The 23,677-nt window shown below is 47.1% G+C and overlaps 5 protein-coding genes across 5 annotated transcripts; 4 read left to right on the top strand and 1 right to left on the bottom strand.

The window, feature by feature from the left end:
• Positions 1–1,141: 1,141 nt before the first annotated feature.
• On the top strand, positions 1,142–6,529 carry LOC308139775 (UDP-glucuronosyltransferase 2C1-like). Its single transcript, XM_080509304.1, has 2 exons — positions 1,142–1,247; positions 3,481–6,529. Exons 1-2 carry the CDS (start codon positions 1,245–1,247, stop codon positions 5,062–5,064), a joined length of 1,587 nt encoding a protein of 528 aa, XP_080365430.1. The 5' UTR covers positions 1,142–1,244; the 3' UTR covers positions 5,065–6,529.
• Positions 6,530–7,274: 745 nt separating this feature from the next.
• Positions 7,275–11,692, top strand: ttc1 (tetratricopeptide repeat domain 1). Its single transcript, XM_080509313.1, has 8 exons — positions 7,275–7,322; positions 9,648–10,164; positions 10,272–10,332; positions 10,446–10,558; positions 10,635–10,671; positions 10,749–10,897; positions 11,259–11,313; positions 11,395–11,692. The coding sequence occupies exons 2-8, from the start codon at positions 9,649–9,651 to the stop codon at positions 11,529–11,531; spliced, it is 1,068 nt and encodes a 355-aa protein (XP_080365439.1). The 5' UTR covers positions 7,275–7,322; position 9,648; the 3' UTR covers positions 11,532–11,692.
• Positions 11,693–11,699: 7 nt separating this feature from the next.
• pfdn1 (prefoldin subunit 1) lies at positions 11,700–14,728 on the bottom strand. The gene is made up of 4 exons (XM_080509332.1): positions 14,652–14,728; positions 12,069–12,235; positions 11,907–11,991; positions 11,700–11,828 (listed from the first exon to the last, which is right to left on the bottom strand). Exons 1-4 carry the CDS (start codon positions 14,682–14,684, stop codon positions 11,745–11,747), a joined length of 369 nt encoding a protein of 122 aa, XP_080365458.1. The 5' UTR covers positions 14,685–14,728; the 3' UTR covers positions 11,700–11,744.
• A 172-nt stretch (positions 14,729–14,900) lies between these two features.
• On the top strand, positions 14,901–17,675 carry LOC308139786 (deoxycytidine kinase 2-like; the record flags this gene model as incomplete). The annotated part of the gene is made up of 8 exons (XM_080509316.1): positions 14,901–15,003; positions 15,340–15,458; positions 15,730–15,813; positions 15,960–16,069; positions 16,897–17,044; positions 17,148–17,263; positions 17,349–17,448; positions 17,528–17,675. 8 exons carry the CDS (start codon positions 14,901–14,903, stop codon positions 17,552–17,554), a joined length of 807 nt encoding a protein of 268 aa, XP_080365442.1. The 3' UTR covers positions 17,555–17,675.
• A 1,800-nt stretch (positions 17,676–19,475) lies between these two features.
• oatx (organic anion transporter X) lies at positions 19,476–23,332 on the top strand (the record flags this gene model as incomplete). The annotated part of the gene is made up of 15 exons (XM_080509307.1): positions 19,476–19,502; positions 19,586–19,753; positions 19,830–19,903; positions 19,982–20,111; positions 20,381–20,484; positions 20,574–20,728; positions 20,833–21,001; positions 21,075–21,198; positions 21,269–21,384; positions 21,478–21,532; positions 21,644–21,803; positions 21,945–22,053; positions 22,591–22,669; positions 22,745–22,872; positions 23,224–23,332. The coding sequence occupies 15 exons, from the start codon at positions 19,476–19,478 to the stop codon at positions 23,330–23,332; spliced, it is 1,707 nt and encodes a 568-aa protein (XP_080365433.1).
• Positions 23,333–23,677: the final 345 nt, after the last annotated feature.

Raw genomic sequence — 23,677 nt, 5'->3', positions numbered from 1 at the left:
ATGAACGTCACATTATTTATTGATACTAGTAATAAAAGAAAATCAGAATGTTGGAAGGGAAAAAAAATATAAAATCATATGTATATATTAATATATACTGTATATCTGCCATTCTGGATGCCAGGTATTTATTCAGTTTAATCATTTATCTAATTTATTTTCTGATTCAACTAAACCTCAGAAGCAACACACATAATCTAGAATAAGGAGACCAGGACCACTGAAAACTAATGTGTACTTATTGTTTATTCATGTCGCAGTTCAGCTGAGCCTCCAGGTCCAGGAGCGGGTGGAAATAGTGCGCATGCGCAACTGAATCAAATGACTCAAATGACTCAGACAACCGATTCACTTGGATGAACGACTCAAAAACCCGTGAGTCCGTTGAAGGAGTCGGGTTTCTCATCACGCCTGAGCATCATGTTCAGAAACTCTTCACACCAAAGCAATGGTTTTGACTGGATCAGCGTTGGCCCCGCCCACTGGGTTTGACGGGTCAGTTTGACAGATGAAATGTGCAAGACCGGACCGTTTACATCAAATTATTTCAGATTTTAATTAATGAATGACACATTTACATATTTAATTCCAATGTAATTAATTAATGACACCTTAAATTAATCATTTAATGGCGTATTTAATTATTTAATTTTGGCACATTCAGCCCTCCATAATCACTAATCAACGTATTAATTTTTTTTGTTGTTTTTTGTTCATTAAATTACAGCCGTTTATTTCTATTGCAGGGACGCTCCTCCCAACCTGGCAACGCCGATTGCGCAATCTGCAGTTCGGATGTGTGTGTGTGTGTGTGTGTGTGTGTGTGTGTGTGTGTGTGTGTGTGTGTGTGTGTGTGTGTGTGTGTGTGTGTGTGTGTGTGTGTGTGTGTGTGTGTGTGTGTGTGTGTGTGTGTGTGTGTGTGTCCTGACAACAAGGAACAGGAAGTGTGCGACTTTCCTTCATGAGCTATCCCAGGGATTGGATGTTCACCGCCCCAGCGCGTGCTCCTGGAGGTGCTGACGTTCCCTCAGATTTCAAATCAGCCTGAAAAAGTCTCGATTTGGAGCGCAGAAATGTTTCTGACGCGATTAGAGAGTCGGTGAAAGTCACGTGACCCCCCCCCCCCCCCCCCCCGCGGGGTCAAAGAGCACAGAGGGACGCGACTCTGTTTGCCGTTGAATAGTAACGAAAGAGTATATCAGTAACGCCAAGTCACCTTTTGATGAGGACACAGACGTGAGACGATGGTGAGTGGAAATGCTGACTGATGCATGTTTTCTATTACAGCGACTGAAAGATAACGGCCTTTTTTTTTTTTTTTTTTCCAATGAGGTTATTTTAATGTCAGAACGGCAGCTTGAAATAAGAGAAGCTAAACTCGACGTGATGGTCAACTAAAGGACAAAGTAAAAGTGGAAGAAGTAAACCAAGACAAAGTATCTGTTTATTTATTTATTTATTTATTTATTTACTTACTTACTTACTTACTTACTTACTTACTTACTTACTTACTTACTTACTTACTTACTTAGAGCAATATTGAACATGCCAGCGGGAAGTTCTTAATCAATTGCAAAGTTGTTGTTTTTTTTTAATGATTTTAGTAATGATGAAAGGTTTCAGTGTGGTTTTAATCCCCGTCACAGAACTGAAACTGCCCTTTTAAGACATTTTTATCGACCTTCTTTTAACTGCTGATGCAGGACACTCGGTGGCTTTAGTACTTTTAGACCTGACTGCTGCCTTTGATGCAGTTAATCACAATGTTCTGGTAACTAACTGGTCTTCAAAACTGTGTGGGCCTTAAAAGAACAGCTCTTTAAAGTCCTAGTGAAATGAAGATTCGACCTCCAAAACACTCTGGCTGTCGCTTCTAGGGACATTTTTTATGCTAACTGGTCCAAGGGTAAATTGTTAAAACACGGCAATCTGCGAGAAAATAGCCGATAAACAGGGTATTTTGGCTGCTGGGCGGAGCTTCTGACAATAATAGAGTGACGTCACTGGTTGTGCACACGCCCAAGTTGTGTTTACATTATGGAGGATCAGAGTTTTGACCACGAAGAGGCTGAATTTAACCATATTTCATCATCATCATCATTTCAAACCCAGTGATTGATGAAGAAGACACAGAAGGTGGTTCTGCCATCGGTGACCCCGTCTGGAACATGTTTGAGGAAGAAGACGCTTCGTCCTCCATTCGTCCTCGTCTCCTCGCCTCAGCAGTTTTCACCTTTGAGGCTTTGAGGCTCCTGACTTTTGGCAGAACGACTTCCTGGATCATGTCGAAGCGCTTTTCTGACTGCGGAATCACTGAAGATGAGTCCAGGTATTACTTGATCGTCTACTAGCCGCCCAAGCTAGCGGCTCCCGCTAGCGGCTAGCCGCTCCCGCCGCCTGTGCTCCTTTTCTCCTCTCTCGGTCTCTTACAGGCTCAATCTTTCATCAAGGCTCATAAAACGCCGACTATAACTTCAAAACACTGTTAAAACTTGGATATTTAAGAGGAAACAAGCCGATATAAACACAACAGATGGAGATCTGCACAACTCTTGACGTCACGCTCACGAAGAAGGATTCCCCCGACTTCCTCGGCTGGAGATTCAAAATTCAAATAATTTTGTTATGCGACAACAGTGGTGGGGCAGAGTCGGAGGAACCTTATAAGTAGTACCCCAACTATCGTTTTTTGCAAAGTAGTGTGTTACATTTCACTAGGACTTTAAATGTTATGTCACATATGAACGATAGAAGCTTTCCTGTTCAGCTCCATGATCTCTCCTCCAACACGGCTCCACTGTCCTGCGGGGTCCCACAGGGATCTGTTGTAGGCCCTTTACTCTTTTCTTTATACATTCTACCCTGGGGTCCATTTAAAACAAAAAAAACCAAAACATAATATCTCTTTTCACTGTTTTCCTGACCAGATCCACCTGATTCTGCAGGTTCATCTCAGCTTCTACTCAGTTGATGAGAGGATCGAAAGTCTTGACTGGAAATTCATTTTCTCCTCAACGATTCAAAAAAACCGAGATCATGAGAAATGAGACCACTGGCTTCCTGTCTCTCCTGGAATGGTTTTTAAGTCTTTTTTTATTGGTTTTTAAGGTATTTAACGGGTTGACACCTCCTTATTTATCCCAGCTATTGCAGGATTATCGTTGAGGACCACTGACCAGATGGTCTTTGACGTTTCAAGATCCAGACTGAAGAATAGAGCTCGTCAGTGGAATCGTTTTCCTCTTTCCATGAGGAAGAGTCCGTCAAGTGTCGACTCAAAACTAAATAAATTTGCAGTTAAAAAATATTTTTTTATTTTGCAAATTCGAGTTTGTTGGCGGTCACGTTTAACTGCGCTGAGGAAAGAAATCCAAACTCAAATTTTTCTTTCAAAAAAATGGTCGTTTTTTTTTTTTTTGTGGAGGTCTAATGGCCCAATCCCTGCTCCAGTCTGCTGATTAGGACTCGTTTTCATTTCAGATGAGGCTGGCGTGTTGCTGCGGCGCTCTGCTGCTGCTCAGTCTGGCTCCCGGAGTGTGTGAAGGCAGGAACATCCTGGTCCTCCCCGCCGACGGCAGTCACTGGATCAACATGGACGTCCTGCTCCAAGCCCTGCACTCCAGAGGACACGGCCTGACCGTGGTGCGCTCCAACGCCAGCTGGTACATCCGGGAGGAGTCGTCCTACTACACAACCGTCACGGTTCCGGTGACGAGAGGCATAGATCAGGCCTTCATCACAAACGTTGGGTTGGAGAACCTTAAGTTTCAACGTGGCGACATCTCTTGGATGGAGTTCCTCCGCACGGCTGTTGGCATGATTGGCCTGTTTGCTGAAATTCAGGAGTTCACGGCCGAGTTGCCGTCCACGTTGCTGGGTGACGCCGAGCTAGTGACGCAAATCAAAGGCGGTAAATTTGACCTTGTGCTCGGCGACCCCTGCTGGGGTGGAGCGGCCATCGTGGCCAAATATTTCAACCTTCCCTTAGTTTATAACGTTCGCTGGTTAGTCGCCGTCGAGGCCCATCTTGCTATTGCCCCTTCACCCGTGTCCTATATTCCAATAACAGGGAGTGGCTACACTGACAGGATGACGTTTCTCCAGAGAGTTCAAAACATGCTTTTATACACGATTGGCAGAATACAACATAACTGGGTGAACGGCGGCGTATATCAGAAGATGTGCGAGAGATATCTTGGGCCGGACTGTGACTACCTGCAGTTAATGATTGACGCCGACATTTGGCTGATGAGAATGGACTTTGTGTTTGAATATCCTCGCCCCACCATGCCTAATGTGGTGTACATGGGGGGGTTCCAGTGTCAACCGGCCAAACCCCTGCCTCAACACCTGGAGGACTTTGTGCAGAGTTCTGCAGGTCATGGGTTCCTCATCATGTCTCTGGGGACCTTTGTGACTGAACTTCCTGCAGATCTGGCAAATTATATCGCTGCCACTTTTGCCAAACTGCCTCAGAAAGTCATCTGGAGGTATAAAGGTGAGAAACCAGCCACTCTGGGTAACAACACTTTACTGGTGGACTGGATGCCCCAGAATGACCTTTTGGGACATCCTAAGATCAAACTGTTTGTGGCTCACGGAGGAACAAACGGGGTCCAAGAAGCGATTTATCACGGGGTGCCGGTTGTGGGTATCCCTCTGTTCTTTGACCAGTATGACAACCTGCTCCGTCTGGAAGACAGAGGCGCCGCTAAGATCCTGTCAGTCGCTACAATGGACAAAGACGACAACTTCCTGAAGGCCATTGAGGAAGTCCTGACGGAGCCGCCCTACAGGACCAACATGCAGAGGCTCTCCGGGCTGCACAGGGATCAGCCAATAGCGCCGATGGATAGCGCCCTCTTCTGGATAGAGTTTGTCATGAGGCACAAGGGAGCAGCTCACCTGAAGGCTCAGTCATACAGGATGCCCTGGTTCTCCTACTACTCTGTGGACGTGGCTCTGCTCCTGACTGGAGCGCTCCTCCTCCTGCTCGTCGCTCCTTTCATCTTCTTCAGGTGTCTGTGTGCCGCTGTGTGTAAACGTAAAGCAAAACGTGACTAAGATTCGTGGATACACACGATTGCAGGCTCCCAACCTTCCTTCAATTAGTTTTTTGTAGACCATTTTAGTTTTTTTTTACTATTTTCAAGCTCTTTTTTTTTTCTTTTTTTTTTTGCAAATTATCGTTAACATAGTTTTACTAGCAGATCAAATATATACATCTTGTTTGTTTTTGTTTGTTTGTTTGTTGGGGTTTTTTTTGTTTTGTTTTTTTGTTCTTTGTTTTGTGTCCTTTTGTTTTTGTCTTTGCTATCATTGTTGTGATTATTTTGGTTTTTTCTCTGCTGTTGCTGAGGCTGGTTTAATCTCATGGCAGTTGGAAAATATTTGGATCACTGTGATTATTGTATTATAATGAAAAAAAAGAAAATGTATGTAGCACTAACGAGGGTATTGTATGTATCGCCCCACCAAGTCTATCTCTTTTAAAAGATGTCTTTTAAAATGTATTAAAAAAAAATATATATACATTAAAACATAGTTTAAAAACATTATTTAGACTATTTGTGAAGTCGATTTAATAAAGATTTCTGTGTAATATGGTGTGATTGCAATTTCCAAGTTTTGCAATTTCAAATGGAAAATATTTGTATACATACATACTGTATATTAACAAAGAATGTGACAACCTCTGTATACCCACCACCATAGACATTCAAGTCAAGTTGTTATTTTGCCTTTCTACCAAGAGATTATAGTCCTAAACCTTAGTGAAGTAGTAAATGGTTCAGCTGAAGTAGCCTCATGCAATTTGAAGTCTTGGCTAAAGCGCTGAATGGTCCTCGCTACTGCAGGACTGCCTGAGACTGCCAGTCGCCGTATGTATGTCATCGGATGAGGCTTGTGCTAATTTGGGGTCAGTCGGACAATGGACAGGTTATGTAACTGCTTTTTCCAGCTGAGGAGAATCTCCAAAGTCAGGAAAATGGTTTCGCAAAATGATTTGGAGGTGATTATTCATGCTTTTGTGTCTTCGCGTTTAGACTATCTGTAACAGTTTGTTTTCATGTCTAAACAAGAAGGAGTTGTCTCGCCTGCAGTTAGTGCAGAACTCTGCAGCGAGAATCCTGACCCGCACAAACAGGAGGACGCACATCACCCCTGTCCTTAAAGCTCTCCATTGGCTGCCGGTGTCCTACAGGATCAATTTCAAAATTCTGGTTTTAACCTTCAGAGCTTTGCACGGTCAGGTTCCTTCTTATATCAGAGACCTGATCCAGCCTTACGCCCCAGCCAGGGCTCTGAGGTCTGTGGATCAGAACCTCCTGATGGTTCCACGTACTCTGTTCAAGACCAGAGGAGACAGGTCCTTCCAGGCCGTTGCTCCCAAGCTTTGGAACGATCTCCTGCTCTCTCTGCGTTCTGTTGAGTCTGTTGATTCCTTCAAGGGTCAACTTAAGACCTATTTCTTTGTTCAGGCTTTCGCTTAGTTCTTTTAGGGATGTTATGTCTATCAATGTGTTGTCTTGGCCTTTTAAATCTGCATTTACATTTTATTCCTGTTTTATGTTTTTACTGAAACTGTGAAGCGCTTTGTGACCTTGGTCTGTGAAAGGCGCTGTCTAAATAAAGTTTACTTACTTTACTTTACTTTACTTTTAGACCATACTTCCTGTTTACAGCAGGTGGCGCTGTAGCTGATCGTCATCATTGAGATGTGGCTGTGATGAGGGGCGGGCTCTTGTGCAACATGTCAACTTTGAGGCTGATCTGACCATGTGCAAGCATCTTTCACTGTACTTCTTGTTTTGAAGTGTAACGTCAAACGCCCTGAGATATTTTGCAATTATTTCAGTAACTTTTGTTCATCAATGTCATTTCTATCACCACACACATTACCAGGTGAGTTGGAATTACCCCCAAGGAATAGTTCTCTCACAAATCCATGTAAGTTCACCAACAGTCTCTTTCTTATTAGTGCAGGCTGATGTTTTCTAGACAAAGACATGTTTTACCTTAAATTTAGACAATCCTCAACTCTGTTGTGATACGAAAGATACGTGTGAAGAAACAATAAATGTGTGTTGAACTGCATTCAATTTTTACATGTAGGTTTGATACAGGACACATGGTTTTTTAATGTATTGTAATACTCTTAGTCGGCAAAACAACAATAGAATGTTCTGATTTGTGAAACACACACACACACACGCACACACACGGGGCGCTATGGAGTCGCATCATGCTGAAATAGCAGCAGAAGAAGAAGATGCTGTGACGTCAGAAGTAACCGTCAGCTCGCGCACCGGTATTTCCAGGTAAGAAGAATACACAGCTTCCTTGATTTGTTGGCGGATTAGTTTGTCTTTCTTATTTTTGTATCTTCTTCATGCCATCCGGGTATCACGGCACCGGCTGGGTGGCGGTGACGTCATGTTTGTTACGATCTTGAGCTGACATGTTAGCTGTTAGCATGTAGCAGCCTTCAGAAGTTATGACTTGAGATTTAACGACTCGCGTTTCCGTCCGCGCGATAAAGTAGCTCCTCCGGGCGTGTGAGCATGTTCTCTTGAGGTCCGCTGAACTGAGACCCGCGAGGCTCCCCCGTGCTTCTCGTATTCAGACACTTCGCACTGACTGCTGAACCACACGTACCAGCCTGTCCGCCATATTGGATGAGGACCGTCCTCTCCTCCGCTGCGTTCACTTCCACTGTGGAAGGAGGTTTAAAACACAGTTCGGGGACATCCGAACAGTCCAGTTGGCGACTTTATTTTGTTATTAAGGTGTGATTTCACTATTCAAAGACTGCCTGTCTTTTTCACAAGTTATTTTATGTTGTAAAATGCTATACAAACATAATTTCACCCCACACCAGACACCTATAGGGAACAACAGATATAGTGCGATTAAAAACACATCATTGTACAATAAGGAATTGATGGATAAAAACATTTGGTCTGTGATTCACTTTGTTGATGAAGGATATGTGATGTCCCATGAAAACTTTAGTTTGAAACATAATCTGTAATATAAATCACAAGTTCTTCAGTTCTATAACAAAAGCCATTCCTGCCTCTTTAATAGGTCTAATAAGAGGCTTCAGTTCGAATTCCACGGGTCTCACTCCTTTTCTTCCTCATCTTCTTGTGGGTGGCTGTGACTTCATATCAAACAAAATAATGAGCGTTTAATCACATTTCATATCCCACGTTGTCGTTCCTTAACTCCATTGCTCAGGTTTTCTCATCATCCACTCTCTGCGTTCAAAATATTTAAAATACCCTATCACTCCCAGAGCTAAAGGATTGCATTTTAATATGGTGGTATCCTTCATGTGAATTTTTACGTGAACAATTTGGATTTGACATGAATGAGTGCGTGTTCTGTGGAGGTATAGAAACTACAGATCACCTGTTCTTTCAATATCTTTAATCAGAAGTACTTTGGGCTGATATACATGATTGGCCTCATACCAATAGTCGACATAAACCATTTTGTCCAAAAGATATTTATAGTTTTGTTTCAGAAAACGAAGATTATGATTTCTCAATTAACAATTTTCTCATCCCGGGAAGTTTTACATGATGCGATATCCCAGTTTTATGTCTTTCATAAAGAGTTTCTCTTCTTTACCAGCAGAAGAGTAAAAGTGGTGATATTCAATTTGATTAATAAGAACGATTTACAAAGCTCTTGATTTCTGCCTTATTTCTCTTTTTTTTTCCTTCTGTGTGTGTGTGATTTGTTTTTCTGTTTTGATTGTATTTTTGTTTGACTGCATTCCATATAATTGTTGAAGAAACACATTTTTCTAGTTTGTGTGTGTGTATATATATATATAGAGGACTATTTGGATGTACCAGTTTAAAGCCACCACAACACCCCTTCACCTGACTTGGTTTGTTAAGAACTGTAGACGTGGTGATGAGAACATTGAAAAAGTGGCCTGTCGTGCTAAATGATCATGTGACTGTGTCACAGGGATTTATCAGTCCTGGGAGTCTCTCCGTTCCTTTATCTCCTGCCGCAGCCTGTGTGTGTGTGTGTGTGTGTTCTTGTTCCTCCTTCATGAGATGATTTGGAGTTCCTTCTCATGGCGCCTCAGTCCTGATGGTGCCGTGGTGGGAGGAAGGTGGTGGTGGTTCCTGAGAGTACCCAGGGCTTCTGTTAGGGGAAACTCCTGCATGATAACAGTGTAGTGAGATCAATGCGTAGTTTCAGTTCCTCTCCTGTATGCATGCACCCTGCTCCACCCTGAAGTCGCCCTCAAATGTTTCTGTTCCAATCTGTTCTGGACTGATAGTTTTGTAAACATAAGTGTTTTTTTTAATTATTATTAAGCTCTAAACTTTTCCCAGATTCTGATCTCGGTTCAACTAATTATTAAACCAAAAGAAAAGTGGTAAAAACACCTTGAATATTTCAAAGTGTTGTTGTCGGAGCGGGCTTGGTGATGCTGGTCGCGTGTGTCCCTGGTATCTGGTCGACACCCTGCAGTATCACACACTTCAGGGTTTTTGAAGCAGAATAGATTATTCTCTGAAACGTCTCCCTGCGTCTTCTACCCACTCTTCCTCCTTGGCTGGTTGCGTGAACAGCGGGAGCTGCTCCTGCTTCTGTAACCCTGCGTGTCGTTTCAGGATGAGCGGCGGAGGAGGAGGAGGAGGAGGCGGCGGCGCACAGACCAGCTGCCCCGCAGCTGGGAAACCTCCTGAGGTGGAGCAGGAGGTGGAGGACTTCTACGACTGCCAGGAGGAGCTGGTGGCTCCTGGAGCCGGAGAGAAGCAACACGACAGAAGCGGGTCCGACGGGCGGCCGGGTTGCAGTGACACGGCGGGACAGGAGGAGGCGCGGGAGGAGGAGCAGAGCCACGGGCTCCAGCAGGAGCAGGAGCAGGAGGAGGAGGAGGAGGACCTGGTGCGTCCCGAAGCTGGAGACACTCAACACGACAGAACTGAGTCTGACAGGAGGAAAGAAGGCAGTGATGGAGCAAGAGAGGAGGAGGAGGAGGAGGTCGACAGGCTGCAGGAGGCGGCGCAGCAAGAGGAGGAGCAGGACTCGGACTCGGAGTTGAAAGCGGAGGTCAGCCCGGCGGTCGAGTTCGATGACGACTACCTGAGAGAGGTGGAGAAAGATCTGACGGAGGAGGAGAAAGAGGTGACTCCCGTTTCCCCCGTTGCGTCAGCGAGGGACGTTCAGGCGCTGCGGGAAATGTCAGTTCTTTCCGCCCCCGCCCGCGTCATCCTGCGGGTTTTGTGTTTCAGAGTCGGCGGCGGGAGAGCCTCGCCCTGAAGGAGGCCGGGAACGTTCTGTTCAAAGCAGGAGGTGAGTCCCGGCGGAGTGGGACACCGACCAGTCCCCCCGGGGGGGGGGGACGGGGACGGGGGACGGGGACGAGGACGGGGGACGGCGGCAGTAAAGCGCTTGTGTCTGTGCAGAGTGGGCGGAGGCGGAGCGGAGCTACACGGAGGCGCTGGCGGTGTGTCCCGTCTGTTTCAGCAAAGAACGCTCCATCCTGTTCTCCAACCGGGCCGCCGCCCGAGGACACCTGGTAACGTGGGACACCCCCGCGCGGGCGGTAGGTTAGCTGGACGCCAAACGCTGACGCCGACTTGTCTCTCTTCCAGGACCTGAAGGACGCGGCCGTCTCCGACTGCAGCAGAGGTGAGTCGCCCCGTCTCGCCCGCTTCTCGGCCGAACCCCCCCCCCGCTTACCGACGGCCCCGCTCGGTTCTCCGCAGCGATCGACCTTAATCCGGAGTACCTGCGAGCGCTGCTGAGGAGGGCGGAGCTCTACGAGCAGACGGACAAGCTGGACGAAGCCCTGGAGGACTACAAGAAGGTCCTGGAGCGAGACCCGAGCCACGCCGGGGCCAGACAGGCCTGCATGGTGAGTTCGCGGACCGCGGGACGAAGCGATGCACCGGGGGCGATCTGGCAACCCTCTGAAGTCTTCAGGCCCCGTTGACACACAACTTACCGTCGTGGCATTTTCATTTCAGAAGAGTTTAGCATTTGCAGGACTTTTACATGTTGGGCCACTAGTGGGCACTGTTGTTCTGGAATGAATACACACACACACACACACACACACAGCTTTAACTTAACAATGACAGTATGCAGATGTTTCAATGCAGTGCACACACAATAGTTTTTAGTGGCTCCAAGCAAAGTTGTAAACCCGTTTCCCCACCAAAACGTGGAAAAAAGTTTGCCGTCGTCGCGGTAACGGGGCCTCGTCTTTGTCACAGCGGCTGCCCCAGCAGATCCAGGAGCGGAACGAGAAGCTGAAGGAGGAGATGATGAGTACGTATTGCATTTATCGCGTTGGCCCCCGCGTCTCGACGGGGTCAGTGGGTGACTTGATGTTTGACCTTTGACCTGCAGGTAAGCTGAAGGATCTCGGGAACATGTTCCTCAGGCCGTTCGGACTTTCCACCAACAACTTCCAGGTGAACCAGGACTCGGCCAGCGGCTCCTACTCCGTCAACTTCGTCCAGAACCCCAACAACAACAACAGATGATGCCACGGCGACGGCGCAGATTTGTAAATAAGTGGATGTGGACTTTTGCCCTCGCCGTGGTAACCGGAGGGGAAACCGCGGTCAATCACCCGAGCGCGATCATGTGTCTCGTCGGTGTGATTGTCACTCTCCGGACCGACTGTGTGAAATAAAATCAGGACTCAAGTGTGACGCTTCAGCATTTTAATATTTAAACACAGATGAACAAACACGTCATTGAGCCCTCCTGGACAGCAGCATCTCTCTGATGTTGTCCTCCGCTTCTTTCACACTACGCTCAAGGTAAACTTTCTTCTGCTGCAAAGACGAGCACCGAGCATTAGGACACTGCGTGTGTGTGTGTGTATGTACGTGTGTGTGTGTGTGTACACGTACCTCCAGCTCTTTGATCTTCTCATTAGCCGTCCTCTGTTTGTCCGTCAGCTGGTTGTTGATGTCCTCTCGGGACTGAAGGATGAACCTGAAACACAACGGCGTCTCGTCACGCTCTGGCGACGCCGCGGGCAAACGGCCGCCGTCGCCGGCGGGCGCACTCACATGCGTCCGACGCCCTCGTAGAGCCGCGTGTTGTCCGGCACCGTGGTGATCTCGGCGTGCGTCAGCTTGGCGTACTTCTGGACGCGGGTCAGCTGGTCGATCTGCAGGTTGGCCAGCTTGACTTTCTGCTGCGTGTCCACCATCTTCACCTGCAGCTCGGAGAAGGCCTGCGGCACATAGCAGGAGGCCTCGTGACTAAAACACACGCCTGCACCGGCGGGACGTCCACATCGTGTGCTTTGCACTGACCACTGGAGACTGGATTGTCTTACCACATGTACGACCCTTCCACGAAATTGTCAAATAGCCCAACATGCCGTTATGTGTCCTCCAGCTTCCAGTGGACAGTGTCCTCTGCCCACTAAAGCTCAGACTGGCGTCTTCGCTTAAGCCCGGTTCGCACGGCAGCATGATCAGGCCGACTTTTGTCCCAGATTCTCACCTTGTGACAATCTTAAAGTCCTAGTGAAATGAAAATTCGACCTCCAAAACACTCTGGCTGTCGCTTCTAGGGACATTTTTTATGCCAACTGGCCCAAGGGTAAAATGTTAAAACACGGCAATCTGCGAGAAAATAGCCGATAAACAGGGTATTTTGGCTGCTGGCGGAGCTTCTGACAATAATAGAGTGACGTCACTAGTTGTGCACACGCCCAAGTTGTGTTTACATTATGGAGGATCAGAGTTTTGACCACGAAGAGGCTGAATTTAACCATATTTCATCATCATCATCATTTCAAACCCAGTGATTGATGAAGAAGACACAGAAGGTCGTTCTGCCATCGGTGACCCCGTCTGGAACATGTTTGAGGAAGCAGAAGACGCTTCATCCTCCATTCGTCCTCGTCTCCTCGTCTCCTCGCCTCAGCAGCCGCCAGTTTTCACCTTTGAGGCTCCTGACTTTTGGCAGAACGACTTCCTGGATCATGTCGAAGCGCTTTTCTGACTGCGCGGAATCACCGAAGATGAGTCCAGGTATTACTTGATCGTCTACTAGCCGCGCAAGCTAGCTGCTCCCGCTGCCTGTGCTCCTTTTCTCCTCTCTCGGTCTCTTCCAGGCTCAATCTTTCATCAAGGCTCATAAAACGCCGACTATAACTTCAAAACACTGTAAAAACTTGGATATTTAAGAGGAAACAAGCCGATATAAACACAACAGACCGAGATCTGCACATCTCTTGACGTCACGCTCACGAAGAAGGATTCCCCCGACTTCCTCGGCTGGAGATTCAAAATTCTAATAACTTTGTTATGCGACAACAGTGGTGGGGCAGAGTCGGAGGAACCTTAGAAGTAGAACCCCAACTATCATTTTTTGCAAAGTAGTGTTTTACATTTCACTAGGTGTTTAATGATGCTCAGATCATAAGATAATCTTCTCAGATGTTCCTGCTCAGAAGGAGGTCTGGACCGCTCTCATCTGAGATCGGGGATGTTCAACATGTTGGATTGTTTTGGCCCGAAGACGCAACGAGCCTGTTGACAGTGACGCGTGGCCAATCAGAAAGCGAGGTGACGGAGTGGCGCCGGACCGGAAGCGGGCGGGGAATCCAAACAGTTGTCATGACGAACCAACGCCTCTTCTTTTTAAAAACGTGTTTTTTTGTACACTACAAACGATCGCCATTGCATCGTCTTTCCTATCCAGGTTTGTTGACTCTGGAATCACGTTGGATCTCGAGAGGTTTCCCGTCTGATCTGGGGACGTTCACCAGTGAAACCTGTGGGTGTGTTGATGTTGCTGAGTGGCTGCACACCACACACTGTACCACCCAAACTGTTGAACCTGTGATTGTTTATCACCGTGTGTGTGTGTGTGGTCTCAGGTTTGGGAAATCTGCCCACAGGTTAATAATCCTGCCGTGTGAACCGGGCTTTAAAATGAAAACGCAGCGTGCAATGAGGTTTATGTGCCATGTAATATTGTGCGACACGACAAAGCCTCTGTTCCACCATTGTCTTTAAGGCTTACCACGTATCATCCGTGTTGATGCCAATCTGAACGGGACCACTGATTAAAAACAAGCCTACACTGACAGATCAAACCTTAATTTCCAAAAGGGGGTTAGGTTGGGTTATTTTGTTTGTTTTTGGGTTGTTTTTTTCAAAATTAAAATACAATTATAAGGAGCAGACGGGGAGAAGAGGTCCCTGAACAGACTCACTCTCTCAGGATTAAAACTAAAATAGGGACACAAACGCCAGCAGATGTTTCAGCCTGATTCATAGAGCAAAACACCTGCATTGACGACAACGCCGCCCCCCCCCAAGACAGGAGGTCTCACTCGGATTCATAAACCCCAGTTTCCCGGCGGTCAGGTTGGTGACGGAGTGTGTTTCCGTGCGATTTCCTTCCCTTTCGGCTCATATTAACTATCACCAGCAGCTCCCTCGTGTCTGTCTCGCATCCTGAACGAGCTCCACCGGCTCACGGCGACCACGGTCAGCTCCGTCAGCTCAAGCTCGTGCTGTCGCTCCGTGACGCAGACACGCGCGTGGCGGAAAGCCACGGGTGAGAACCGTTTGCGTTAAAAAAAAATTGAAAAATAAATAAATAAAAGGGAGACATTTGGGTGTTTCTACCTTCTTCAGCTCCAGATCCACGGGCGCAGCCATCTTCACGCTCGCTCCACTGTTTTTGACTCACACCGCGCATGCGCCAGACTTCTCGAAACCTCCCCGGAAACGGAAATGTGTTAAAAAAAAAAAACGCGCGAGGTTCGGTTTTGAGAAACGTCCCGCGCGCCTGTCACACCGTCATTGTCCGCGAGAACAGACGCGTTTCGAAAATCCGGAGAGAACCAAGCCGAGCCGAGCCGAACCGAACCGAACATGGCCACCCCGCCGAAGAGACCGTGCAGCGTCCCGGCCTCGCCGCCGCAGGACGGCAGCTTGACCCGCCGCCTGAAGAAGATCTCCATCGAGGGAAACATCGGTCAGTTCACCGCTGGATTTCTGCTACTGTGAAAATACACTATGTAATTTTTTTTAAATACTATATATTTTTTTACTCCTTTAGTGACACTAACCCCACACAATGTTAACGTTCTGCATGTTGTTAAAGTATTACTGCATTTGTTCCTGTTTTACATTAGTAGAAAAAAAAAGTACTTTGTGTACAAAGTGCTGAATTATCGAACGGATACTGTATTTTATTGTTTTAAAAAAAAGAAAAAAGGAAGGAGGTTTGCGTTCACAATTAGAAGCACTGTTCGGTCCCTTAGCCATCAGTAATCATTGTTGCGTGTTTCTGTTTGTTTGTGCGTTGCAGCTGCCGGAAAGTCCACCTTCGTGCGCCTCCTGCAGGGGGCGTCAGAGGACTGGGAGGTGATTCCTGAACCCATCGGAAAATGGTGCAACGTCCAGAGCGAGAGTGACGATATTTACCAGGTACACTCGAAGGCAACGCGCCTGCTGCAATGAGTGTGTTTGTTTACCACCTGTATGTCGACATGTTTGTTTACCAACTCCACGTTCAAGTCGCCTGTTTACCGCCTGTCTGTTTGCCACCTCTCTGTGCGTCCTTGTTTACCTCTTTGTTTGTTGAAGTGTCTGTTTATCGCCTGTGTTTACTCGATTGGTTATGACATCTGTTTGTTTACTTGTCGTTTTACCACTTGCTTGTTTACAGCCTCTGTGTTTACTCGTCTGTTTACTGCAGGACTTGAGTTCCTCTCAGAAGAGTGGCGGCAACCTGCTGCAGATGCTGTACAGCAAGCCGAGCCGCTGGTCCTACACCTTCCAGGTAAGGAGGAGTTCCTCCGTCTCAACTCCACACCACAGACAAGAGCCACTCCGTCCTCCACACCTGTAACCAACTTCTCTCTCTCTCTCTCTCTCTTTCTCTCTCTCTCTCTCTCTCTCTCTCTGTCTCTCGACCCCGTCCTTCAGAGTTATGCGTGTCTCAGCAGAGTTCGATCTCAACTTCAGCTTCCTTCAGTCAAACTTCAGCAGGCAGAGAATCCCGTTCAGTTCTTTGAGCGCTCCATCTACTCAGACAGGTAACTGTTCCCACTTCTCACTGGTAACTGTTCCCACTTCTCTCACTGGTGACTGTTCCCACTTCTCTCACTGGTAGCTGTTCCCACTTCTCTCACTGGTAACTGTTCCCACCTCTCACTGGTAACTGTTCCCACTTCTCTCGCTGGTAACTGTTCCCACTTCTCTCACTGGTGACTGTTCCCACTTCTCTCGCTGGTAACTGTTCCCACTTCTCTCGCTGGTAACTGTTCCCACTTCTCTCACTGGTGACTGTTCCCACTTCTCTCACTGGTGACTGTTCCCACTTCTCTCACTGGTGACTGTTCCCACTTCTCTCGCTGGTAGCTGTTCCCACTTCTCTCACTGGTAGCTGTTCCCACTTCTCTCGCTGGTAACTGTTCCCACTTCTCTCACTGGTGACTGTTCCCACTTCTCTCGCTGGTAACTGTTCCCACTTCTCTCGCTGGTAAATGTTCCCACTTCTCTCGCTGGTGACTGTTCTCGCTGGTGACTGTTCCCACTGGTGACTGTTCCCACTGGTGACTGTTCCCACTGGTGACTGTTCCCACTTCTCTCGCTGGTGACTGTTCCCACGTCTCTCGCTGGTGACTGTTCCCACCTGTCACTGGTGACTATTCTCACTGGTGACTGTTCTCACTTCTCTCGCTGGTGACTGTTCCCACGTCTCTCGCTGGTGACTGTTCCCACCTGTCACTGGTGACTGTTCTCACTTCTCTCGCTGGTGACTGTTCCCACTTCTCTCACTGGTAACTGTTCCCACCTCTTTATTAATGCTAACCTATTAATGTAGTAGCAGTACTACAGTGACGGTGTACTTTGTGTGCAGGTACGTTTTTGCCTCCAACCTGTATGAAAGTGGAGATCTGACTGACACGGAGTTCAGTGTGTACCAGGACTGGCACACCTGGTTGTTGAACCAGTTTGAAGCGGACATCGCCCTGGACGCCATCATCTACCTGAGAGCCCCGCCACAGGTACTGATGCTGACAATACTGCTGACAATACTGCTGACAATATCACTGCGATAACTACACCCAGTGGCTACGTGCTGCCTTAAAGTGTCTGTGTGAATTTCAGCGCTGCATGCAGAGGCTGCTGCACCGGGGCCGCGAGGAGGAGCAAGGCATCCCTCTGGAGTACCTGGAGCAGCTTCACTTGAAACACGAGGCGTGGCTCTGCCACCGGACCCTCAGGTAACCGCTCCGGACCGTCAGGAGGTGCGTTCAGGGCCGGGTTGCTCTCACTTGGACTTCAGAGTGCCGTGTCCCCTGTGCTCAGGTTGGACTTCGATTACCTGAACGAGCTCCCGGTTCTGATTCTGGACGTCAACGACGACTTCAAGAACGACCGCATCAAACAGGAAGCCATCATCGACAAGGTGCCTCTCATTTTGGAGACGAGACGAGGTTTTGATTTTGATTTCAAGTGTTCATGGACCTTTTTGTTTTTGTCCACAGGTCCGAGAGTTCCTCAGCACGCTGTGAGGCCTCGTCCAGAAATCCCAGCTCGGCGTGTCGGCAGCGAATTTCGATTTACGGAAAACTAAAGCATCAAGGGGAAAAAATGTTTTCCCGTTTTACAGTCTCATGTAGATTTTTTATATTTGTATGTATACATTTTTATTTTTGATCCACTTTTTTATTATACTCATATTTATACCCAGGGTTCTGTTAATGGGAAATCAGGGGTTACTATGAACGCACCTCGATGTCTTCAGGATCCTTCTGTTATTGTGAATAAATGAAATCAAACTGATGCCGTGTCTCGATGTATATAATTTAACACTTTGTACTGCAGCTTGGGACATACTCTGAGTCAAACATTGAGTACTAGCATACATTAACACTCCTGGAACTGGTACCTTGAACACACGTGTCCGGTTGATGTACCGGTGGAGGCCTGCAGGGGGCAGTGAGGAGGCCGTGAAGTTCAACAGCAGCTGAATGATTGTTGAGATTTAGTGTTAAAGTTCAACATGGAGACACGTGAAATCCAACAGACGTGATGTCGAGTCACCATGAGCCAACAAAACGCACACACACACACACACACTGCTGTGAGCAGCTGTCCAAGTGTCCAGAGACCCATGTTGACCTGAAGACTGCATGTTTCTCTTCTCGGGCACTCGACATCAATGAACAATCAAACTGGGTCAGGTTGAACATTTCACAACACAAGGCCATAAATTCACCCGGTTGGGGGGGGGGTGCTTCTACCTGCACTCAGGTGGGAGTGCGGTAATATTTCTTTGATTAATCAGGGAAATCACAAAAACTTAGCTGTCAATACAAAAAAGCTGCATATGCAGTCAAGAGAAATCAGATCTGTCATTGTTACAGTGTGTGTGTGTGTGTGTGTGTGTGTGTGTGTGTGTGTGCGCGTGTGTGTGTGTGTCATGCTGAAATGCTTGTTGATCAAACTCGGTCGGACAAATTCCGAGGGGGGAAAAACTCAGCGAGACACAAGAACATGAAAACAAATCATCTGTATGATGATGGTGGTGATGATGGTGATTTCGGTCATGATGATGATGATGAAGGACAGACATCAGGTTCTGTACACTGGTCATGGACGGCAACAATGTGCCCTGCTGCTGACCCTCTCTGTCATACTTACACACATTCACAGGCTCTTTTCAGGTAATAAATAAATAAAATTGAATAAAATATAAACAAATCAAAGCTGGGTTCACCCAGCTCATGCTGTCATCTGTTCTTCTTGGACTTTATTGTGACTCCACTTCATTGTTCTCCCTGAATGCAGAAACTTCAGCAGCAGACACTTTTGTTTCTCACTAACCTCGGTACAACATGAAAATGATGATAGTGATTACATTGATGTTCAGAGTCTCTGTGTGCAGAGTAACTTATTGTTTAGTCATTCATTCTCTACTGGTCCTCCTCCTCCTCCTCCTCCTCCTCCTCCCTCTGTCCAACACTTCAGTCCCCTCAGTCCCCTCAGTCCCCTCGAAGATCAGCAGGTCCGGCAGCACAGCTCTGTAAGTACACTATTTCTTATTTTTACAGAAAATCCTCTTTTGAGTTTCAGAATTTATAATCCAGTAAGAACTTTCAGCAGACTGAAACAACAGCTCATGCTAACTCCCACCAGCTAACCGAACCACAAAACTGACTCTACTTCCAGGTAAAGCTGACATCCAGGTAACAATTCCACCACCACCATGTTCAAACCCATTGAAACAGGTTGAGATACATGAAGCAGAACCGATCTGCAGTAGGTTTGGAAACAGGTCTGATGGAAGTTCTGGAGCACTTGGTGAAGGTTGTGAAGTTTTCATGGTTGAACCTGTGCCGATGACGTCTCCATGTTTTATTCTCAGGTTTGCTCTGTTAAGGTTTTCCTGAAAGCCAGACGACTGCTCTGGTTTCTGCTGTTGTGGTTGAGATGGGATTCACTGAGCTGCTGGAAGAGGTGAGACGGCGATCTGGTCCTCTCGTCAGATGTGTACAGTGCAGTTGTGTGACGTGTGTCTCCACTCTGATTGCGGCTTTCAGGCCGGTGGGTTTGGCAAATATCAGTGGCTTCATGTGACTCTCATCAGCATACCGGGTCTGCTAATGGCCGGTCAGAACCTCCTTAACAACTTTGTATCAGGAGTGCCTGAGCACCACTGCCGCCTGCCTGCTAATTACAGTCTGCTCAATCTGTCACAGCTTCACCAGGTAATTGGTAACCAAGAAACGGTCTTCAGGCGACTTTGTTCCTGTGGTGGATTCGCTCTGTGGTTGCTTGTTTCAGGTGGAGGAAAAGGAGATGCTGAGAGTCTTCATCCCCATCGACTCAACAGCAAGTCGACTGGACCGCTGCAGAAGGTACGGTTGGGTCATCTCTGCGTGGTCCTAACCTACCAGCTCACTGTGACATGGCAGCTTGTCTCATCTGTTCCTCAGGTACGTGACGCCTCAGTGGCAGCTCTTAGCCACTAACAGCTCCTGGAATGTCAGCCATCTGCAGACTGAGGAATGTGTGGATGGATGGACCTTCGACCGCTCAGAGTTCTTCGAAACCACCGTCTCTGAGGTGACCGCCATCACTGCTGAGTATTCCCCAGTCCCTGCAGGTCAATGAGTTGTACTCCATTATATAAACAACATAAGCTTAACAGAGACTGCAGCTCTTTGACTGAAGAGATATTGACTCACTACAACCACCTACTGGTCAGGAAGGATATGACACCCACTGAGCAGACATTGACATTCAGTGTCTTTGTCGGACCTGAATCTAGATCCACTGAACCATCTGTCTATACCCCCTCTTACCCCTCCCTCCCTGCTCTGACTCTCTCGCAGTGGGGCCTGGTGTGCTCTCTCCGTCCTCTCAAACAGATGATTCAGACCATTTATATGGCCGGCGTTTTAGTAGGAGCTATAATCTTTGGGGGTTTATCAGATAGGTGAGTGTCACGTCTACGTTTTCATCTCCAGTCGCCCATCACAGGCATCCGACGGTCGACTCTCTTCATGATTTTGTTTGTCTCCCCAGGTATGGGAGGCGTTCAGTCCTGATATGGTCGTACTTCCAGCTGGGTGTGCTGGGCTGTTGCTCCGCCCTCTCTCCCACCTACTCTGCCTACTGCATCTTTAGGTTTCTGAGTGGAATGGCGGTTTCTGGAGTGATCCTGAACGGAGTGTCGCTGAGTACGTGATTACCAGTCTGTCAACCAGTATGGGTCTCATCTGTCTCTCGGCCTGCATCTCACCGGCTTCTCGGTGTGTCTGTTTCTCACCCGTCTGTCATCCAGAGGTGGAATGGATACCGACCAAACAGAGGACAACAGTGGGCACGCTCACGTCCTTCTTCTTCACCTTTGGTCAGATGATCCTGGCGGGTCTCGCCTATTGGCTGAGGGACTGGAGGAAGCTGCAGGTGGCCATCTGTGCGCCACTCTTCATGTTCTTCACATACTGCTGGTCAGCCTTTCAAAATAAAAGTCTCAGTCAGTGATAGTCATGTGATCACTCTATGTACTCTGTGATTGCTCAGGTGGTTTGCAGAGTCTGCTCGTTGGCTGGTTCTGAATCGGCGGTCAGAGGAAGCCCTGAAATGTCTTCACAGAGTCGCTCGAATCAACGGAAAGCCTGAAATGGCTGAGAAGTTGAACATAGAGGTAACGTGTCTGTCTACAGTCCTCAATGGCACGGTAACCTTGCGTGCTGAGGGAGTGTCTATGAATACAGGTGCTCAACTCCCACATGAGCAAGGAACTGCAGTCCAGTCAGATGACATACACGGCTGTCGATCTGCTGAAGACGCCCATCATGAGACGCATCTCCATCTGTCTGGTTGCTGTTTGGTTAGGAATTTACCAGTTTTAGTGTTCAAATGGTTACCGATTCACTGTTTATTTCTTACACACCTACTAGTTTATTTGTTATTCTTCTTGTAGGTTTGCCACCAGTTTTGCTTACTACGGTCTGGCTATGGACTTGCAGAAATTCGGGGTGAGTCTCCGTGTACTCATGTACATGTACTCCTCTAGCATTGTATTCCTATAATTTTGTGCTGTGGTACTGCTGTTCTTGTGTCAAGGTTTGTGGTTCTGCTCCTTCCAGGTGAGTATTTACCTGATGCAGATCATCTTTGGAGTCGTAGATTTTCCCGCCAAAGTGCTGGCTCTGGGCATGCTCAGTTACCTTGGGAGGCGGATCTCTCAGGCATCCTGTCTCTTCCTATCAGCCATCATCATCTTCGCTAACATATTTGTTCCAACAGGTACCTGATACTGATCCTGATCCCTGCACAAACTTAACCACGATTCCAATCCTGATCCTAAACCACAACCTGATTCTGATCTGGATCCTGATTGTGATGGGATCCCTCCTCATATACTGACCTTTGAATTCTGACCTACAGACATGCAGACTCTTCGGACTACCTTGGCATGTCTTGGCAAAGCTTTCACGTCGGCCTCATTCACAACAGTCTACCTGTACACTGGAGAGTTGTACCCAACCGTTCTCAGGTGATTCTCATCTTCGTATCCCCCAGCGATTGGAGGAGTTGCTCCATGTTCATCTACTTTTACAGACTTTCTGCGAAGTATGACTTGAATGTGTCAATCATTGTCAATGCAATCTCTCCCATTAAACAACCAGATGATCACAATTATCATGTCAGTGAGGTGTGTAAGCCAATGGTAACACTTCTTTGACCCCACCCTGGTGTTTATTGTCCTCTCTCACAACCACAGGACAGAGAAGGTTACTGGGAAGGTTGACTGAGCCGTTATACCATTTCACCACATGTAAAACAGTTTCCCCAAACACACAGGTCTTCTCTGTGACAAGATCCTTGTCTCTTTTTCTTCAGCTCAGCGTCAGACGTCAGATTAAATTCTTGTAATCTGTAGCTGCCAATAGAACCGGTGAAGGGGATTTCTTTGTAGTTTGGCTGAAGACCTGGAATTCGGCTAAAGATAACTGTGAATCTTATCTAACAGTTGTTTCTGAGGTGTGTTTGATTGTTTCCATGGTGACGTGGCGTGTTTCTGTGCCTCCAGGCAGACTGGGATGGGCTTCGTTTCTACCATGGCACGGGTCGGCAGCATGGCGGCGCCCGCCATCCTCATCCTGGACGAGGTGATGTCACTGACCCCGACACATTTGAATCTTTACTTCATACAGTGGTGAATAGTAACTGACTACAATCCCCAGGTGTTCCCAGCTTTCCCCAGCCTTGTGTACGGGGGCTCCGCGGTGCTAGCTGGGTGCTTCGCCATCTTTTTGCCAGAGACCCTCAACCTGCCACTTCCTGACACCATTGAAGACGTTGAGGAAAAGTGGTGAGCTAACAGCTAACAAACATTACCGATAGCCTCATTGCAGTCATTATAGCATTTACATTCAACCTGCTGTAAAAGAAGATTGCTAACCTGAGCCAGCGTTGCAAAGTCCAAAATGTGGGCTTACAGTAGCAGAGGCTTACAATGATCATACACCCGTTGTAACCAGAATGACAAGCAGATTGTTGTGTATCACTTGCGTCTCTCGCTCAAGTACGATTTGCTGTCACTCATTCAACCACATTCTCGTTATACAGTCACATCATACAGAGGGCCAAATCATCCTAAAAACACGATTCTCATATACCTGGAAGTGCTGCATGAAGCTAATAACTAACTGTTTGTTTGAAGGTCTGGAAGAAGCTCCGCCTCCCAACAGAAAGAGGGCGTGGCTCTAAAGGAGGACATGTGTTTAAAAGAGCTGAAGGAAACAGAAGGGAGTGGTCTCAATGCCCTGTGACCAATCAGATATGTGAAGATATCAAAAAGAAATTAAAATGATTTTTTTTTTAAATTGAGAATGAATGTGTTCATAACTGAGGAGTCCCCTCTAATCACAGACAGACACAACAGAGGTGATGGGGCCTGTATATTGCAGTGAGATAAATCTTATAATTTTAAAAAAAATTAATCAGTATGATATCTTTGTTAGTTAACCAATGTAAGGATTTCTTACCTCATAAGAATCACTAGGTACCATTTATGTAATGCGGTTTGTGCACAGGGTACCATTTATGTTGTGTTTTGCTAGCAATAACAATTAATAATTATCAAAGATAGTTGTTAATTATGTTATTGAATTTTA

Source organism: Blennius ocellaris, assembly GCF_963422515.1.
Source record: "Blennius ocellaris genome assembly, chromosome: 14".
Classification (NCBI taxonomy): domain Eukaryota; kingdom Metazoa; phylum Chordata; class Actinopteri; order Blenniiformes; family Blenniidae; genus Blennius; species Blennius ocellaris.
This window is presented reverse-complemented; position numbering and strand designations above follow the sequence as displayed.

What these genes read in the sequence shown, in the direction of transcription:
- ttc1 (XM_080509313.1), top strand. Translation starts at nt 9,649, where the DNA reads ATGAGCGGCGGAGGAGGAGGAGGAGGAGGCGGCGGCGCACAGACCAGC. An exon ending in CGTCTCCGACTGCAGCAGAG is followed by an intron (nt 10,672 to 10,748) that starts GTGAGTCGCCCC and finishes GGTTCTCCGCAG; the next exon opens with CGATCGACCTTAATCCGGAG. An exon ending in GCTGAAGGAGGAGATGATGA is followed by an intron (nt 11,314 to 11,394) that starts GTACGTATTGCA and finishes TTTGACCTGCAG; the next exon opens with GTAAGCTGAAGGATCTCGGG.
- pfdn1 (XM_080509332.1), bottom strand. Translation starts at nt 14,684, where the DNA reads ATGGCTGCGCCCGTGGATCTGGAGCTGAAGAAG. An exon ending in TACGAGGGCGTCGGACGCAT is followed by an intron (nt 11,992 to 12,068) that starts GTGAGTGCGCCC and finishes GTTGTGTTTCAG; the next exon opens with GTTCATCCTTCAGTCCCGAG. An exon ending in AGAAGATCAAAGAGCTGGAG is followed by an intron (nt 11,829 to 11,906) that starts GTACGTGTACAC and finishes TCGTCTTTGCAG; the next exon opens with CAGAAGAAAGTTTACCTTGA.